Here is a 20,144-nt window from a genome sequence, read left to right as displayed (position 1 = left end):
GAAAGGCTCTCTCTCTACTTTTATTGGCCAAAGATGGGGCTGAAGTAGATAAGTATTGTAAGAGCTGCCATACCTGCCAGACTTCTGGTAAGGTTGGTTCCAAGAATGTGGCACCTTTAGTGCCTCTCCCAGTTGTGGGAGTCCCGTTTGAGAGCGTAGGGATTGACATTGTTGGTCCCCTTCATCCCCCAACCTCCTCAGGCAACAGGTTTATCCTTGTTGTAGTAGATCATGCTACTAGGTACCCTGAGGCAATTCCTATGAGGACTGTTACAGCTCCGGCTGTGGCTAAGGCCCTCCTTGGTATTTTTACCAGGGTTGGGTTTCCTAAGGAAGTAATCTCTGACAGGGGGTCAAATTTTATGTCCCACTACATGAAAGCCATGTGGAAAACCTGCGGAGTTACTTACAAGTTCTCAACAGCATACCACCCTCAGACAAATGGGTTGGTAGAAAGGTTTAACTGAACCATGAAGAGCATGATAGGTGCTTTAGAGGAACCCCTTAAAAGAAAGTGGGACCTTCTACTGCCATGCCTTCTCTTTGCTTATAGAGAAGTCCCTCAGGAGGGAGTAGGTTATTCTCCCTTTGAGCTTTTTTATGGCCATCCGGTCAGAGGTCCATTGGCCCTGATGAAGGAGGGGTTGGAGAGTGCCCCTTCCCCCAAGCCAGTCAGAGTGACTGACTATGTGATAGATCTCCGACGGAGAATGTCACACATGATGGCAGAAGCAAGTGACAACTTGAAAGCTGGACAAGCTCTGGTCAAACATTGGGATGATCAGAAGGCTGACATGGTTGAGTTCACTCAAGACCAGCTAGTTCTCGTTATGCTCACAACAAGGCAGAGGGCCTTGCAAGACAAACGGATGGGACTCTTCAAGGACTCTTCAAGGTTGTGGTCAACTATCTGGTGGATCTGGGCAAACCCAGGGAAGCTCCCAGAGTCTTCTACACCAACCGCCTCAAAGCCTATGTCTCTAGACCAGAAGTAGGAGCCTTGCTTCTAGCTTCATCGGAAGAGGAGGAGGAGAGTGAAGCTCTACCTGACCTCCTTAGAGGCTTACCTTTGGACGAAAAGGTTGAAGGAGTTAATCTCTCTTCAGATCTGACACCTGAGCAACAAGAAGAGTGCAAATCTATGTTAAATCAGTTTGCCTCCCTGTTCTCACTATCACCAGGCTTGACCCCTTGGGGCCAGCATGATATTCTCACTGGTGAATGTCTGCCAGTCAAAAGCAGAGGGTACAGAATGTCAGAACATGTCAGAACCCACATCAAAGGTGAGGTCAAGAAGATGCTTGATCTCGGGGTAATAGAGCCCTCTACTAATCCATGGTCTAGCCCAGTTGTGTTAGTACCAAAGGCAGGATCCAAAGAGTTGAGATTCTGTGTGGACTATAGAGCTCTTAATGCAGTCACCAAGACTGATGCCCACCCTTTGCCAAGGACAGATGAGTTAGTGGATAGACTTGGCTCAGCCAAGTACCTCAGCACATCTGACCTTACGTCAGGCTATTGGCAAATAGCCCTGACAGACCATGCCAAGGAGAAAACTGCATTTTCTACCACAGCTGGCTTATACCAATTCAAGGTTATGCCTTTTGGACTGAAAAATGCACCTGCTAAATTTCTAAGGATGGTAAACCAAGTTCTAGCTGGGATGGAGGACTTCTGCATGGCATACTTGGATGACATTGCAGTCTTCAGCCACTCCTGGGAGAAACATGTGAACCACCTAGGACATGTTTTGCAGGCTCTCGAGCAGGCCCATCTGACCATAAAGGCAAGTAAATGCCAAATTGGACAGAGTAAAGTGGTCTACCTTGGGCATGAGGTAGGAGGTGGAGAAATAAGGCCTCTGCTCAGCAAGATCGAAGCTGTGCAGAATTGGACAACACCTACTACTCAAACCCAGGTGAGAGCCTTCCTAGGCCTCACTGGGTATTACAGGAATTTCATAGAGAACTATGGAACCATAGCTTCTCCACTGAATGTAATCTCCTCTCCAAAATTTTAAAAAGGTAAAATGGAATGAGGAGTGCAATCAGGCATTTGAAAACCTGAAGAAAGCTCTGTGCCAAGCACCAGTACTGAGAGCTCCTGACTACCACCAAACTTTCATTGTACAGACTGATGCTTCCAATGCAGGTATAGGGGCAGTCCTTAGCCAACTGGATGAGAAGGGTAGTGAGCACCCCATTTGCTTCATCAGCCGTAAGCTGAAGGATCCTGAGACAAGGTGGGCAACAATTGAAAGAGAATGTTTTGCCATTGTGTGGCCACTGAAGAAGTTTAGGCCATACTTGTATGGTTCTACTTTTGTCATTCAGACTGACCACCAACCCTTGAGATGGTTGATGCAAATGAAAGGGGAAAATCCAAAACTATTGAGATGGTCAATCTGCCTTCAAGGGTTTGATTTCACCATTGAGCACAGGTCAGGGTGTCACCATCAAAATGCTGATGGACTCTCTAGGATGTATGTCATCGACTAGAGGTATGAGGTTCATCCAGGAGTGGATTAAATCCTCCTGTCCCTTAGTCTGGGGGGGACGAGTGTTAGGGAGAATTCTCTGTTTAGGCTGAATTTCCTAACCTAGTGAGTCCCCCAGCAGCTTTGCTGGATTTTTTGGGGTTTATTTTTTTCTCCTGCCAAGAGTGAGACTCTTTTACCCTCTTTTACTTGGGCATGATTTGAGTGTGTTTCTTTGACTCTCGATGTGCTTAATGGGCTATGGGGTCTTTTACTCCATAGGGCTTCATGTGTTTTTCTGATGTGTGTTACACAGCACCCTCAGTGCAGTAACACAGGGGTGTCATAGCGACCCCCCAATATAGACTCCATACCCTGGGACTGACTACTGTCTCCCAGGTCATGTAAAGTCACCATTGACTTTACTTGTCTCAAATTCTGAACACAACCAGTACAAACCATCATATTGTGGACGTACTGGCCGGGGCAATTCGATTGCCCCAGGGTCTGTTAGTCGAGGGGGCACGTCTCCGTCCCCCCTGATCGAGTTGTGGCTGGTGGCAGTGGATACTACTTTTTATATTCTACCGCGAATATATCTCTACGGGATTTCCCATTGTTCGAGGCTACCAACTTTAATTATTTAATTCCTATAGCCTGGAACATACCGCCGGTTTATTTATTTAATATTAATTCTCCGGTTGGTATTTTTTGCCAGAACTTGGTTCTAAAATGGCGTTTGTGTTCGCTTCTGTGACTCCAACCCAAGTTGAGCCCTTTGTTCCACTTTTTGGTGGGCTTCTCCACAGAAGCCCTCCAAAGTGGTGCCACTCTGTCTGGGGTACTAAGGAGGGGTGGAGGGGGATTTAGGCACCCTGGACTGAGTTGTCTAGGCAACTCAAGTCGCACTCCATCTTGATTGGCCCAAGTGGTGAGCCGGCCGGCTCACCACTTAGCATGTTTGAGTGACAGCTAGGCTGAGTGAATGGGGGTTTTCTGCATAAAAGCAGGGCTTTGGGGACTGGAACTTCAGAAGTCGCCACAGGACCTAAGAATCCGACGAGGGAGAAGCTGAGCCGACCTGCCACAACGACACCACCGGTGGAGCCCTGCAGAACCGTCTCACCACTTTTCCCAACGACAGAGGAGATCTCCAGCCCGGAGAGTCTTCTTCTTTCGACTTGTAGGGATAACCAATCTGCTTCCTTTTTCACTTCCTGGAGCATCTTGTGGCCGCCTTGCCTGTGCCAAGCACCCCAGCAACCGGGATCCCACATTTTACCACTACCGCGAATCAAAGGGTAGTACCTCTAACCGGAAAACTCCGCCGCTGGTTTCTTCCCTGGCAGTGCAACAACCTTCATCTTTCCTCCACATCGAGATCTTCCTCTGGACAACGCCGCGACTTGCACCCGCTGCCAGGAACAACTGCCCCCGCTGGAGGATCCTTTCCACATAAGGTACCGTGTTCCGCCTGGCTTCCCTTGCAACCGACTGTACGGGGTAGATTTAGCCCCCGGCTTTCGAACCTGGGTTAGCCTGGGACACCCTGGCTAAACTTTTCTGAGCCTACTTAAAACCTTTCTGAACTCCCTGCAAGACTTTTTAAGCCTGTTGTCATTGTGTGATTTTGGGTGCATTTGTGCCCTGCTCTCTCCAAGAGTGGGCCCGGCCTATGGACTTTGGCTCACAAGTAACTTTTGACTTTCCTGCCTTGTTTAAGAGTTCCTAAATATTAGTGTGGTGTATTTTCCTACATTCTGCCTTTTTCCCTCCCTTTTTCGTTAACTTATTGGGAGTGCCATCTATAGTTAAGCGCTCACCTCTGTCTGGAAATAAGTGGTGTTAACTAAGACTTGTCTGATAAGGAATAAGGGATGTATATATAACAATAGTAACTGTGTTGAGAGTGATTTACAATAATAGTGCTGGAGTGTTTCAATCAGTGTGTTTTTAAATAAATAATTATATACCTTGATACCAAAGATCTGGTCAGTGTTTGCTTGTGCTATTGTATCTGAATGCCTATTGTGTATACTTTGCATACTGCCTAACTCTTCGTGAGGGAAGTCTGACTGCTCAGCCACAGCTACCAGGTAAATCTGGGTGGTGCGGACTGCTACCAAGTGGGTTTACTGCCAACACCTGTAGTCCTAAATCTTTTGCAGTGGTCCCCAAGGGAACTGCACAGGTTTCTGCCTAACAGGGTGCTAAGACTTGGAACAACCCCCTGAAATCCCCTTGGGCAAAGTCCGATTTATTTTGCTTCAAAAAGCAACTTAAAAATATTCAGTGTCATCAGTTCCTCTAAGTGTTATTTTTAAATAATTGAGCCCAGTGATGCTACCTGAATCTACATAGCGCTCTAAAGCCTCAGGGTTCTTAGCGATGTATATGAGCATTTAACAGAAATATTTGTGAGACACGACAAACTGGCGATTTGTGTATCCCCCTTGGCTATCTTTGTTATAAGTGCTTGATTCTAGAGATTTTTGAAGCTACATTCTATCCAATGCATTTTTCATTGTTGTGGAATAAATATAGTAATTTGTGTGCTTTATTGGTTCAGACCACTGAATGTGGTACATGGCTAACTATATCTTTGTATATCGAGGACTGCAACAAAGTAGATAATGGGGTACATACCGGTAGTATGTTTTCCTTTTAAGCATCATGACACATCATAGACCTTACATTTATTCCTCTCTCCTGGATTGTGCCCAAATTTGCAGAAAAACTACAGGACAAGAGGTTGAATTGAGGGGCAAATAACCCCTTAGGCAATAGTGAGGGAATTGTTTGTTTGTCGCCCTCATCTTGAAAGGGAAGCCTACCTCAGAGTTAACAGCACTGGACGTTGTAAGGTCAGTTACAAGACAGGTGAACTATTGATGTAGGTTACTGCTAATCCACCCAGTTGGGGAAATAGAATACTGCAGTAATTCCATTAAAACCACTAAACCTTCGATTGCAAGACACCAAACCAGTAAGACAAACTCTTCATAACTGACAAGATGCAGTTGGGTTGCATGGGGATGTTGACATAGATAAAGACATTTCTGATACCTTTGACTGAAAGGAGTGGCCATCAACAATTCAGACAAGGCTATATATAACACATCATTGACCATCATTGCCATCTTGTGGGGTTGGGAAACACTTGTGAAATTCCACATCCAAACAATTAATAAAATAGCAGGATTGAACACTTGGACCTTTTTGCAAAGAGTGTCTGTCATTCTGATTTTGTCTAGGCTAGGCTACACATTGAAAGTCAGGCTTCTTGATATCAGGGGGTATGTTAATTGGTACTGCTGATTAATTGATATGACCCACTTTTGCCGAAATGACAATTACATTGAATTTCTTTACCCAAATTTCGTACCACTTTTTGTACCACATCTTTAGAGACGGTAAGTTTGGGTATGCTATATAGTAAGGTTGGGGGGGGTCTCCTTCCCCCACCCCCTCTGTTTGTGGTTAAAATAAAAGCCAAAATCAGCAAAAAAAAATTAGATGAAAATGCTATTCAGCAAAAATAAAATCGGCAAACGGGGGTCTGCAACCTGAGGCTTGCAGATGTTTTGAACTATAACTCCCATCACCCCCCAGATTTGACTACAGTGGTAAGGGTGGACGGTAGTTGTAGTCAAAACCATCCAGAGAGAAAAAGGTTGCAGACCCCTGACCTAGAGGTTAATGATTTGATTATTTTGGTGGACATCAATTTACTCTAGGTCCTAGTTTACCTTGTAATTTTCTGTGTTGTCTTTATTCAAATAAATTATTGTTGTTGCAATTTCATATACTGAAAGAAGACTATATTTATTTATCCCTTGTGATGAATTCCACCATCACAGGAGTCTACATAGTGAGGTTGCATCTACTCTGGGGATCAGCACTGGCAACCCCCTTCATGAATAGCACCTTGAGGCAGTACAAGTGACGTGTCCAAGAATTGTTTCCTATTCCCTGCAGGTCCTTCATCATCGGTCCCAGTTGATAGAAACATTTAGATAGGAAAGAAGATTTGAATACCATATCTCCCATAATATCACATTGTCAGTCACCAAAAACTGAATGGATCCTAAAACATTATGGACAGATACCAACGAGGAAAACTTGACAGGAAGCCCTAGAGGCCAGATGAGTACCCTTTCCCCACTTAGATCCAGGGTAGTCTAAAACACTTGGCCACACCATTTCGCAACCCCACACATCAGTTCAGATGACAACTCCCAAAATGCAACATTCTCACATTCCCAACACATGAGTTGAATTCCTCAAAGGTTATAGGTTTTCACAAAAGACCCAGATGCAAATCATAGCCCCCACTCACTAGTACTCCCAAAATAAGGTGGGTATTGGAAGTAAGGAGATGTATGTAGAAAATCGACATGGGCAACAGAGGCCTCATAAGAACCTTGACTAGGGAGCTCCTAGAGAATTAAAAGAAACTCCAAGTCAGATCCCAACATAGAGGAACATAGAATGCTGGCAGCTGGGGCACAGGACAATTCATAGTGTGTGGTCAGCCAACTTCACAACTCCTAACAGACAATCCACCAAGCGTGTCTGCTGACTTTTTCCCTCACCCAGAAACTATAGAAGATATCCCTTGCTACCCATTTACATTAAACAATGATTTTTGCACCAACTCACAATAAAAACCTAATTTTTCAGGAGGCAGAGCTATTTTAGACTACTAGACACTCTAAAAGTAAAACCTCACAGGAGAGAAGTCGGGAACCCCAGCAAATCCCTAGAAACTGCATTAGAACTCCAGGGCTTACCACAGAGGATCCAGGACTCTTGAAGAAGGGATGTGGTATATGGGACAAGCAACTTGCCTGCAAGCATCAATCTTGTGCACTAACTGGGAATCCAAGATGGCCATTCCATGTCTTGAAACATTTGTTTCTCCTGCCATGCTTGTATAACTAAACAATCAGAAAACAGGCCTGTCTCCTTTCTGCCACTGGCTAACAGCTAGCCTCAACCAACAAATAAAAATAGAGCAGGAGTTCCCGGTGTTTGTCACAGACCTAGGTCAAGCAGATATACTTTTTGACACTCCCTTGAAATAAGGGGGATACTACCTGAATTGAGATAGTGTTGCTGCTGCTATAGAGAAGGCAGTTTGGTAGATACAGGCTGGCTACTACGACACTAGAAGAGACATGATCTGAAAAGAACCACCCCAGGCAGGAGGGACACAATATTCATTCCCACTGAAGACGAAGCAAGTCTAGGAGAGATCTGAACTGAGACAAACCCCTTGTGGGTTAGTCGCAATATTGGCTGTCGGAAAAGATACCTGAGTGGGGGAACGGGGGATACTTGTTCCCAGAGAAGAATAGATATTGAGAAACCAGCCATTGAGAAGAGAATTGAACACAGCATATCGAGAATCCAGAGTACTAAGAAAGACCGGAACAGTGTATACTCAGAAGCCTACCATATGTCTATAAGAGACCTAAACTGTGAATCTTGATAATCAACGTCATGGTGAGTCCACAAAAATGTAGTTCTATTGAAAACCCTTGGTGAGACCTCAAAGAGACAAGCTTGAGGTCCAGGCTTTGTGGAGAAATCTGAGACCACTCGGAAACCAGAGGTCATAAAGAAACCTGTTGTAGGCTTGTTTGGTTAGAGTATGGTCAGGCTTGGAAAAACAACGTTTATGAACATTTGTGCTGGCCCAACTTGTATAGTGTTCTTTTGTTTTAGCATAGAGTTAGCTAGGAAGCTAAAGGACTTAAAAAGGATAAATATGAAAATGTATGTTGCCTGTTTTTAAGACCTCACCACATTGCAGTGTAGAGTGCACCAGGGAAAAAAACACTTAATATTTGTCCTTCCATGACACTGTTCTATGGAGAAATTCCTTATGGTTTGGAGTCTGTTTCCCTAGTTCCTATTGGCATTCATCCAATGGTTACACCTTATAAGCTTGAAACTAAATCTGTAAAAGCAGTACCAAATTGTCTCTGTCTGAGTCTCTCTTGACAACACAACACCTCATCACATCCACTGAAGGCCTACTGACTGCGAACATCAAGACAAAAGTAAAGGCCTTTTTCCTTACAAGTATGGTTTTCATGGCTATGCTTAGCATATAGATCATTAAAACAGAAAGGGAGAGTGACTGAACATTATTAAGGACTAGAAATAAAGCCTTTGGGGGTCATTATGAGTTGGGCGGTAAGGGATACTGGGCAACGGTAAGGAGACCTGTGCCGGTAATCCCTTACTGCCCAATTTCGAGGTCCCTTAGCGGGAACCGTAAAGGATGTGTGGTCTGACCACACGTTCTTTACGGGTCCCGCTAAGGGACCAGGGCGCTAATTACGGGCCTGCTATTCGCGGGCCCGTAATTAGCGCCTTCCCCATTCCCATTGAGCTCTATGGGGGCTCAAATGGGAATGGGGAATGGCTGGTTGAATGGGGATTTACGAGGTCGGAATGTCCCGGTAAGTCCCCGTTCAACCAGACCGGTGCCGGACCCGGTATTGGAGGCAGCCATGGCGCAAATAGCGCTATAGCTACCTCCAATCTCGGAATGAGGGTATTTGTCTCAAATGCACAGCAGCATTTTAGATATCAGTGGTATCTAGGACTGAGATTTTACAGTTGCCTGATGTTTTTTAATCTTGCTGCTTCAACCCCTTGACCAAACATCCCGGTCCCGTAACTATGCATATATCAGCTCAGCCTATTTCAGTGCTCCAATAAACAGCGAGAGGGCTTTCATTATTTTCTTTTTCAGAAATGTAGCTATAGAATGCACACAATGCTACTTGGCAAAGATAGGACCAACCATGGCCACTTGTATCTCTTGCCTCTCCCCAAGCTTCAAAGAACAAGTTACTTACCAACTGTAACGTTCTTTCGACTGGATGTTCCTCCCACGTATTCCTCATCTTATGATATTCGTATCCTGCCAGCTTTGCTGCTTCAGAAAAAATGTTCTCGGCAGAGGGCGCTGTGCACAAGGTTGTGGCATTGATGTCCCTCGACGGGCTCCGTACCGTGTCAACGTCACCGTCAGTATAAATAACTCGTGCTGTGCCCGTCGGCTTCAGTTCTGTTTTTTTGAGGAAATATTCGAGGAACACTCAGGCGTGCCTCATGACTGATAGACCCTTCATGAGAGGAAAGTGTAAGAAACGTAAACTGTACTGCGGGGTAGGATGGGAGGGGCGATGAGGAATACGTGGGAGGAACATCCAGTCGAAAGAACGTTACAGTTGGTAAGTAACTTGTTCTTCGAATGGATTGTGTCCTCCCACGTATTCCTCATCTTATGATAGACTCCCATAGCAGTGGTAATTTTGGAGGTGGGAGTACTAGTTATTGTTCTCATGGACGGAATGAAGTACCGTCTTGGCAAATAAACCCATCAGGAAAGGCATCTAAGCAATAATGCTTGATTAAGGTATGCATTGATGCCCAAGTTGCAGCTGAACAAATATCTGCTGCAGGGACTCCCCTCTTCAGAGCCGCAGAAGTAGGCATCCCCCTAGTGGAATGGGCTTGCAGCCCATCTGGTGGGTCTTTTCCAGCCAATCTGTAGCACTCAATTATAGCCAGAATGATCCAGCGGGATATAGTTTGTTTTGTCACCGCTAATCCTAATTTATGACCTGTATAACCCACAAAAAGTTGGTCATCTTGACGTATTTATGACATTCTTGAAATGTAAAAGCTGAGAGCCCTTTTGGGGTCCAGTCTATGCAGTCTCTCCTCTTATTTGCCCAAATGAGGAGTAGGATAGAATGTTGGTAATATTATTTTTTGTGACAAGTGGAAGTCAGAAACTACTTTTGTTAAGAAAGATGGTTTAACCTTAAGAACCACTTTGTCCTTGTAAAAAGTATGTAAATATGGAGGTTTACATGAAAGAGCCTGTAGTTCACTAACCCTGCTGGCTGATGTTAAGGCCACAAGAAGGACAGTCTTTAAATGTTAGAAGCCTCAAGGGACAGGAGTGCAGAGCCTCAAAGGGTATACAAGTTAGAAACGTAAGTTCTAGATTTAAATCCCAAGTTGGGACATGAAAGGGGACTGGAGGGTATACATTAGTAAGCCCTTTCAGGAATTGAATTATCAATGGAATTTTGAAGTAAGAAACCTTTTCCGAGGAACGCTTGAAAATGGACAGCGCAGCTAAATATACTTTAATTGTTCCGATCTGGAGCCCCAGATTGGCTAGATGCAATAGGAAAGAGAGCATCATTGGGGTGCCACATTGAAAAAGGTCCACATCCTTATCTTTGCACCAGTTACTGAATTTGTTCCAACAACACCGTTACAAGGATTTTGGTGCTGGCCTTCTGGCCGAAAGCAAAATCTCCATTACATCCTCCGGAAGATCCCAATACTTGTATCTCAACCTCTCCGAAACCATACGTGAAGGTTGAGTGTCTTGACCACTGGATGGAGAATCCGACCTTCCTCTTGCGAGAGAAGATCCTCTCTTTGCGGAAGGCGTATTGGAGGGCAGATTGACATGTTCAGAAGGTCCGGGTACCACGTCCTCCTGGCCCAATCCGGGGCAATTAGGATCATGGTTTTCCTGAACTTTCTCAACCTCCTGATTACTTGAGGAATCACGGGGACTGGAGGAAACGTGTATAGAAGTGGAAACTTCCAGTCCACCATGAACCCGGTCCACCTAGAGCTCCTCTTAGAGGAAATTCCCTTGAGCAGTACTGTTCGCACTTCCGGTTTACCATGGTCGCGAACAGATCCACTTGAGGGGTTCCCAAAAGTCAAAGATCGCCAGGAGGACTTCCTGAGCTAGCTCCCACTCGTGGGAGACTGTGCTCTGCCTGCTCAGAGCGTCTGCCGCCATGTTCTGCTCTCTGGGCTAGGTGAACTGCCGATACAAAGATTCCTTCTCGTATTGCCCAGAACCAGAGCTGCATTGCCTCTCTGCACAGTGGTAGTGACCCTACGCCTCCTCTCTTGTTGAGGTAGTACATGGCCACCGTGTTGTCCGTCATTATCAGGACATTTCTTCCCTGTACAGAGGGCAGGAAGCCTTCAGCGCTAGTCTGATTGCCCTCAGCTCCAATATGTTGATGTGTAGTTTGGACGGGATCGAGATCTCTTAGAGTGTTTACGATGATCCGATTCTTTCGAATCGTTCGACTTCCTATGTCTTTTTGACGAGGAGGCCTTAGAAGCTTCCCGCCCCACCGCCAGTTTACCAGCTTCCCGCCCCCCCCCCGCCAGTTTACCTTCTCTCTCACAAAGGGCCTTCTCCGTCATCCGTCAGGAGCCACAGTCGCCGGTTCGATGGTCTGAACCTAGGCACCAAAGACAAATGCGGTGAGGATCTGTAATCGAGATCTTCGATCCGCAGTCAACACATTTTTTGAACCCCGTCTTGGGAGTAGAAGGGGTGGAAGAAGACGATATTTTCAGAAGAAAATTTTGAAGCGCGCCGTTCTCGAGAGCGAAGCAATCGGAAAAACGGAACTGAAGCCAACGGGCACGGCACAAGCTATTTATACTGATGGTGACGTCGACACGGTACGGAGCCCGTCGAGGGAAATCGACGCCACGACCTCGTGCACAGCGCCCTCAGCCGAGAATTTTTTTCCGAAGCAGCAAAGCTGGCAGGATACGAATATCATAAAATGAGGAATACGTGGGAGGACACAATCCATTCGAAATGTAGATACTACTCAAAAACAAATGTAAACAGTATCTCAACCCTACCCCAACCCAATAATTGGCCCCAAAATCCAAAGAGCTATGCCCAAAGCCCTTCACCCAAAGCATGCTCACGTAGTCAGCCAGGGCCTTAATGCCACCAGGGAAGCGGGCAGTGTCAGGTGTTACACGCCCCTGCTCATCACGTCGGGCAGCCATCCAGCAGTCATCAATGTTCACATAGACGTAGCCCAGCTCCCTCCAGCCATCTGCCACCAGCCGGTCAGCCATATCCAGGAAGAGCTCCTCGCTGCTGGGAGAGGAGAACAAAGAATCAATCACTGCGGGTACAATACCACACCCCAAGCACTCTCCCCAATGACTACACATCATAATCTGTGATCATCCCCACTTCCCTACAATACCAACTGTATTTTGACTCATCTCCTGTTTTAAAAGGAACATAGACTTTAAAAATAGAAAGTTGTTACTTACTATTAATGCTGAATTTCTGTCAATTTTACAGTTTTTGGAAGCCCTTGTTGCTGTGGAGCGGGTTAGCCCACTTCACCTGTTGGCACCATGGCTAGAGGTGGGGAATGTGGAAATGGGGGGAGTAATTAGTCAGAATGAATGCCTCTCTGACCATAAAGGGGCGCTGACATGGATATTTTCTTATAAAAAGAAATAGTGATGCAATCAACAGTGGTATCATGTAGAAGACAAACAGACTCATAGAAATATGTTAAATAGCCCCATAAATGTGCCCTCCAGTTGGTGCCTGGCGGCAAACATCTTTACCACTCCTATGGATGGCGCTATGGCTCCTGTAAGTATTGGCCAATCACTTAAGACCATAGTGTACAATTCTGGTTCCTGTTACAAAGTATCAATACATAGTTTTCAACTCTGCAGGCATATAATTACAATACAATACTGAAATTGAAAATGGAGAAAAGTTTTTACTGACATTTGGATACTGTTTACATCTGACTTTCCTTTTTTGTTTCTATCTTACTATCGTTGTTCATTTTTGTATTCTCCCTTTCTCATTTTTCTGTCTTTCTTTCATTGCAGGTCATTTTAAATATTGTGAACAGTGCACAGAGGGAACAAACACTGCTTATTCTAGTTTTCAAGCAGCCGTCTGTAATTAATGTTGATTCTTTTTGTCAATGGGTGTAATTAAAGCAGGCGAATCCAGGCTGTCCTAAGAGTCTGGCCTGTTTTGCAAGTAGTGATATAAGAAATCGTAAATGCCGTCCACCAAGTTTGTGCATGGGAGATAGAATTTAAATGCATTCCATCTGGTCCTTGTAGGTGCAAAATCAGGTGTAAAACCATGTAGATTACAGTACCCTTAGCCCCAAGAAAATTCAATGCGCTCAGAGATGCAGGGAGATTTAATGCACAGAGCTAGCACTGTTCATCAAATCGATGAGTATGGCATGATTAAAAATCTATTATCTGCGACCAGGTCTCTGTGAGTAAATTAGATCCGCTCCCCCATCTAACCGCATGAAAATGATCCTCAGTCTGTTCTAATCTTTGTTTTGATCACTTCCCTTCTTTTCATCCATCAAACTAGCTTCAGTTTCATTTCTTCATTTGCTTTATCCATGCCATTCTTTCTTTCATTCCTTCCCTTTACCAAAGTTCTTTTTTCTCTCCATCCATTAATCCATCTTTGTTTCTTTCCTCTTTCTTTCATTTATTTGATTTCTTGTTTTTCTCTTTCCAACGGTTCATCTTTTCATTTTTCTCTTTCATCCCTTTCCTTTCCTTTAGTATTTAATCTTACTTATTTTTTCCATCCAGCGTTCTTTTTTTCTTTCCTTGTTTCAACTAGTATTCTTCCTTCTCGAAGAAATATCTTCCTTCTCGAGCCCTTCGCTCATCCGCCTCCAACTCTCTCGGGGTCAGTCGCTTCTCAAACCAATGAGTTAGTAGTAGATCTCTTTCTTCGGCTGGGGCCTCCCTCTGGAACAGCCTCCCTGCACCCCTGAAACTTGAGGAGACCTATCTCCGTTTCCGCAAGCACCTCGAAACCTTTCACTTTGCTTCTGCCTTTTCTCCTCCTCTCCCCTGCTGATTTCCTGCCCGATACTGAAACTGCACTGATTTACCTGGCCACCCTCTGACCCCGGGCCCAGGTCCCCTCCTCCGCCAGACGAACTCCTGCACTGCCCTCCTGGCATCCCCTGCACTTGGGGACTGTTTTATGTATCCCTACCGTCCCACTTCCAGCACTTGACACCTGATACCTGCACTTCCCTTTACCCTTGCACTTGCCACCTGCTGGCCGTACTTTACCTTTGTACTATTGTTATTTATTCTATCTTCCCATGTACTGCACTGTCCCCTTCCCTTTCCCCCTGCACTTTCCCCTTTCCCCCTTCCCATGCACTTGCGCGATCTGAATGACAACTGGCCTAGTAGGATCGTTGTCTGTCTTCCCTCTGTTCCCCCTTCCTTGCCTCGTCGCACCTTGAAACACTTGTGTATAGGGGCGTTATAAATGCCATATCGTATCATGTCAATAAACAAGAAAAGCTCCATCACATTCAACTTTCTTCCAGTTATGTTATTTATCTAAGGGATGGTAGATATAACAATCTGACAAATTCAAAATTAAATATTTGCCACTCATATTAAAAATTAAGAATGACCTAAATCCCTGATAGTAAATATCAGAATCTGAGTATTCACAAATGGAAAACGTGACTTCCTGTCCCAACAGTCCTCCTTAAGTATCTAAACATAGATTCACATGCTTTCAATATTCCCCATTGCCAGACTGGCAATACTTTAAAACCAGATAAATGAACGAATAGCTATACTTTATCTAGTTATCTACCTCATTTGGGGCCTTTTGCTCTTATCCAATGAGGTGGAAGTTCCTAGGCTCTGCCTACCGAATGTCAGGATCCACAGGGCATAAACTGATCAGAGAGACCTAAACACCCTTTAGCAAAGGAATTCAGGAGGAGAGATTCACTACTGGCAGAGCAGTAAAGCAATGGACAGGATGGTTTAACAAGACTGGACAATACCTATGAATTGGGCTGTGATAAGAACAGATTGGAGTATGTGACAAGAGCTGGCTGGAACCGAAGAGCAAAGAGCACCAAAAGAGGAAACATACCTTAATGGAAGAAATTATAGTTTATTGTCTGTGCGACTATGACCACTTGAAACTTGCAGAGAGATCTCACAATCACATTGCAACCTTTGCTCTTACACAGTGACCCATCACCTCTATGGTGAAAGAGAGCCAAGATTGCCTGTATGTATGCAAGGCGCTATAAAACACCTACTCGCTGGCAGTCTCAGTAAAAGATAGGTAGCAGACAAAAACAGATACAAATCACAAATGAACCGTCTGAAAAGTTTTCATTAAGCAGGGGAAAGGTGAAAGGGAATATATAATGGAGTTCTAAGGAAAAGCTGGGCTGGGTCTTGGGGCCAGTGACATGAACAAAACAAACTCTGTCAGTGGCCAGAAATACAGGACAAACAAAGGCACATGTAGAGAAGGAAGAAAGGAACAAGCATAAAACTGAGCAAACCGATCATGGAGCAAGGCTACTAATATTATTATAATATTATAATTGGTTATTTATAATGCGCGTAATATCCAGAGGTTTCTAAGCGCGGACCCAGGGATCGAACCTGTGTCGGTCCGCGTTGTCTTACTTCCAAGGCAAGCGTGTTGCCCCTGAGCTATCCTCACGAAACAGCCAAGGAAAAGGAGTATGGTATCCCAATATCTGGAAACTGGAGCTTTGCTATTCGAGCCTTGCAAAATTTTCCACAAAACAAATAATTTCCCATAAATCATTGTGAACTATTTCCCACTTTGAGACAAAGCCAGAGGTCACTGGGCAGGCAAGCATAATCATTTTAAGGAAGTTTAAGGATGTTTGTATATGTGGTACCACAATATACTTAGATCCAGTTAAAATGTACCAACGGCTGACATTTTTTAAAATAAATCTTTCTCTTATGTTTTACCAGTAACATGTGAATAAACAGAATCACGTTACCTCCAAACTAAACCCCCCTTCATTCCCCTCCGACTCTCATACAGTTACATAAATGAGACAACATCAAGTACAAATTACGGTTGGAATTTGGGATATCACACAGGGAGTATTAAGGGACGTCGGCTACGGCGCCCCCCTGTGACTGTCACTGCGGGAACAAACTGCCCTGTATTAAATATTGGCCTGGGGTGGAATCAGGGGATTGGGTTTCCTAAGCGTTATCCAATTGATATTGTCTGAAGGGAAGCCAATAGTCAAAAGGATTGTTGCAGCGTACCTGGTCTCCCGTTGTTCACATAGACTCATGTTTTCCAGCCACCTTGAAAATGTAGGGGGATTAGGCCTACCCCATGTCCTAGCCACCAGATACCTGGCCACCACAGTGGCCATGCCCATTAGTTTGTTCTCAGTGCAGATTCCTTCTTCGATTAGAGCCAGTAGCCAGAGTTCCGGTGAGCTGTACCTCGTTGATGGTAGCATACCGGCAATCGCCTCTCCTATGGTAGCCCAGAACGTTCTCATACGGGGGCAGTTCCATGCAACATGATAAAAGTCAGCATCTCTTACAGGCGGGGTACTCTGTGGGAAGAACTTGCTCAGGGTGTACGGGGAGTAATAAACCTGATGAACACATTTGTAGTGGATCAGTCTGTACCAGCAGTTTATGGCTATATAGCGGGTTTGCATACAGATTAGTTTCCATTGGTTTCTCGCTCAGTGGTTTACCCATTGATGCCTCCCATTTGGTTTTGTATGAGTGTTTCTTTAGCCCTTCTTCCGGCCCTGACCAGCTTATAGATGTAAGACACCAGTTTCCCAGATGAGACGGGGTTGGTCACATAGCATTGTGCTGGATGGGGGCTGGGGGCCTGCGGGAAGTCATGCCATTTGTTTCTTAGAACACTGCGTAATCTGTAATAGTTAGTAGTGTTACAGCGTCATGTGCGCCCCTGGAGCGGAGCTCATCCCAGAGTATGAAGCGCCCTTCCTGTCCTAGGTCCCCTATGGTCAGGACTCCCAACGTTTTAAATTGCTCTCTGAATGATCGTTCGTGCGTAAGTGGGATCCCGATTATCTTATAAATTGGCAGATAGAAAGGGGTGGTCCCTAGCAACTCATTCAGCCTTTCCCAGGCTTTACATGTTACTGTTATTGGCTGAACTTCCCCTCTTAGAACGGTGTCTCTATTGCCCCAGAGCATACCCATTAATGCATCAGGGTTGGTGATCGCTCTCACTAACTGGGAGTGTGGGGAGTCGGAGCTAGGGGAGTTCCAACCTGATATGTATTCCACCTGAGCTGCCAAGTAGTATATATACATATCTGGATATTCCAGACCACCGAATTCATAGGGCTGAGCTAGTGTGTCATATGCTATCCTAGGTTGTTTCCCTGCCCATACCAGTCGGGTCATTAGTCTGCGTATGCAGCTCCAGTAACTGAGAGGAGGCCATACTGGTACATTGTTAAAGATGTATAGGAGTTTGGGGAGTATCTATCTTGGCTACGGTTATGCGGGTCGCTTGTGTGATGGGGAGGCAAATCCATGTCTCAACTTTGTGCTCTATTGTCTCTAATGGGGCAATATAGTTGTCTTTGTATAGGCTGTCCCGTGTAGTGGAGACTATGACACCAAGGTACCTAATCCCTTGGGGAAATTATCGGAACTTGTCTCCCACGTCTGTCTGTTGCACTTCTGGGGTCAGAGGAAGGACTTCGGACTTGCCCCAACTGATCCTGAGCCCAGAGAAGTCACCAAACCTGACCACTTCCTGCGTCAATGGAATTAAGTTTTGTCGGGGATGCTTGATATATAGAAGGATGTCAATGGAATATAATGATATGGTAGTTAGATGTGTCTGGATGCGGATTCCGCGATGTGCATGTAGTTCTCGGATATGGCAGGCCAGGGGCTCCATTGCCAGAGCAAATAGGACCGGGGAGAAGGAGCATCCTTGGCGAGTGCCGCATGTGGTGTGAAAATGTGACGATATCATACCATTTGTGTACATTGCTGCTCGCGGGCCGTGTATAGCAGCTTAACCCAGCTGATGTTAAGGAGCCCAAACCCTGAACGGCGAAGCACCTCAAAGAGAGAAAGGCCACTCGACGGAGTCGAAGGCCTTTTCAGCATCAAGGGCCACAACCGCCATTGGCACCTCAGGGTTTACATTGTGCATAAGGGTGAACAGACGTCCCAGGTTATTTTGAGTGGACCTACCAGGGATGAAACCAGCTTGGTCGAGTAGGACCAAAGCTGGCATGCGATCCGTAAGTATCTTGGCAAGTATTCTGTTGTCTGTATTTATAAGTGATAAGGGTCTGTATGATGATAACAATCAGGGGTTTTTCCCAGGTTTTAGAAGTACGGTCCCTAGGGCAGATCTGGTGGACTCAGGTAGAATACCTGTGGACAGTGCGCTTTCGTACATGCCCATCAGGTGGGAAATCACCAAATCGGCTGACGCCTTATCAAATTCTGTTGTTATGCCATCCAGGCCAGGGGCCTTCCCACTAGGTAAGGATTGAATTGCTTTGCGTAACTCTTCCTCCGTATTGGGGTCATTGAGGGCATCTCTTGGCCATGAACCAACCACCCTAGGGCTATCTTATTTAGATATTGTGTCAGCTCGTCGTGCCCAGGGGTGGGGCGGGATGTATATAACTGCTCGTAGTATTCCTTAAATTCACTGTTGATCCCCTGCAGGTCTTTTATGAGGAACCCGTTTTGGTTTTTGACCTCTGCTATACTGGTGGTTTGGCGTTCCTTGCAAATGGCCAATGCCAGGGTTTTACTTGGTTGATCCCCTCCCCCGTGCCTCACCGCAAGTATAGTATCAAAAATCGTTCTCCTCCTCTCCTTGATCTGCTCGTAAAGTCTATATTGTAGTGTGCTGTGTATGTAAATGGCTACGCCTCTGGAGTGCGAGGTGTAGGAAGAATTGTACCTATGAATGCCCCATAACGGCAGCCTGGGGAGGGGGGTTCCTCGGGTCAGGTGTGTCTCTTGTAGGCATAATACATTTGCCCCATGATTTCTGCTGTAGTTCGTGATTAATCGTGATTTCTTGTGGTTGGTAAGCCCCCTTACATTCCATGAGAGAATTGCAAGCGTTGTTCCAGGCCGACCGCCCGTTATCGGATTAGTCATAATCATTGTGGCGATTATCGTGGTGGAATATGCAGCGTGATTGTATGTTGTGATATCTGTTGCGCCTGATTGTGTTGTAGCATTATGAACTGTGTGAGTCTTGGAGAGCCTTCTGAAATCCTTAACACAAAGAACCTTAAAACAAACCAATACAGTGGGCTCCGCACCCCCCCCGCGGAAACAATAACCTACCGGCTCCCAACCCCCCCACCCCCCTTTAACCAAACCCATAATTAAATCAGAACAAGCCGCAGCGTCTGCGGGTAGTGGAGCGCTAAGGGCGGCTAATGTGCTCCGAATGGCAGCGGCCTAATTGTGTTACCGCTGAGCCATGCTCAAGGGGCTCCGGAGCCGTAATATAGCCTCTGTTGTATGAACATACTAAGGGTCATCTTGGTGTAATGGGCATTCAGGAATGCTGCAGAGAGCGACTGGGGGATCCTCCTGGATCAGGTAAGTTCGATGCAAAGCGCTCTGTCGCTTCACGTGAGGTGAAGAAGACTGTGGATCCAATGTATTGAACCCGGAGCTTGGCAGGGAATAGCATCACGTATGTAATTCCTTTTTTGCGTAGGGTAGTCTACGCTGCTTGGAATGTTTTTCGTTGGTCCTGCACCCCACAGCTAAAGTCAGGGAATAGCCAGATTGTGGAGGAGCCCCAGCGCAGTTCACCCTTTTCTCTGGCAGTGCATAGAATAATGTCTCGGTCCCTGTATCTGAAGATTCTGGCTATAATCGGGCGCTCCGGGGCACCCGCTGGGGGCCGAGTAGCCAGCGATCGGTGGGCCCTCTCAACCATGAACATTGC

The 20,144-nt window shown here is 45.6% G+C and overlaps 1 protein-coding gene across 2 annotated transcripts in view; it reads right to left on the bottom strand.

Annotated features, from left to right (window-relative positions):
* NAGA (alpha-N-acetylgalactosaminidase) overlaps positions 1-20,144 on the bottom strand; it is a 2,142,885-nt gene that overhangs the window by 1,578,880 nt on the left and 543,861 nt on the right. The window contains exon 3 of one of the 2 annotated variants that reach the window (XM_069654391.1): positions 12,275-12,452. In XM_069654391.1, coding sequence (XP_069510492.1) covers positions 12,275-12,452 — 178 coding nt within the window. The remainder of the gene's footprint in view (positions 1-12,274; positions 12,453-20,144) is intronic. The other variant, XM_069654390.1, reaches the window with a different exon arrangement.

This window comes from Ambystoma mexicanum, chromosome 3q (assembly GCF_040938575.1).
Source record: "Ambystoma mexicanum isolate Mex_15411 chromosome 3q, UKY_AmexF1_1, whole genome shotgun sequence".
NCBI lineage: Eukaryota > Metazoa > Chordata > Amphibia > Caudata > Ambystomatidae > Ambystoma > Ambystoma mexicanum.
Note: the sequence above shows the minus strand (reverse complement) of the source record. Positions and strands in the feature narration are given on the sequence as shown.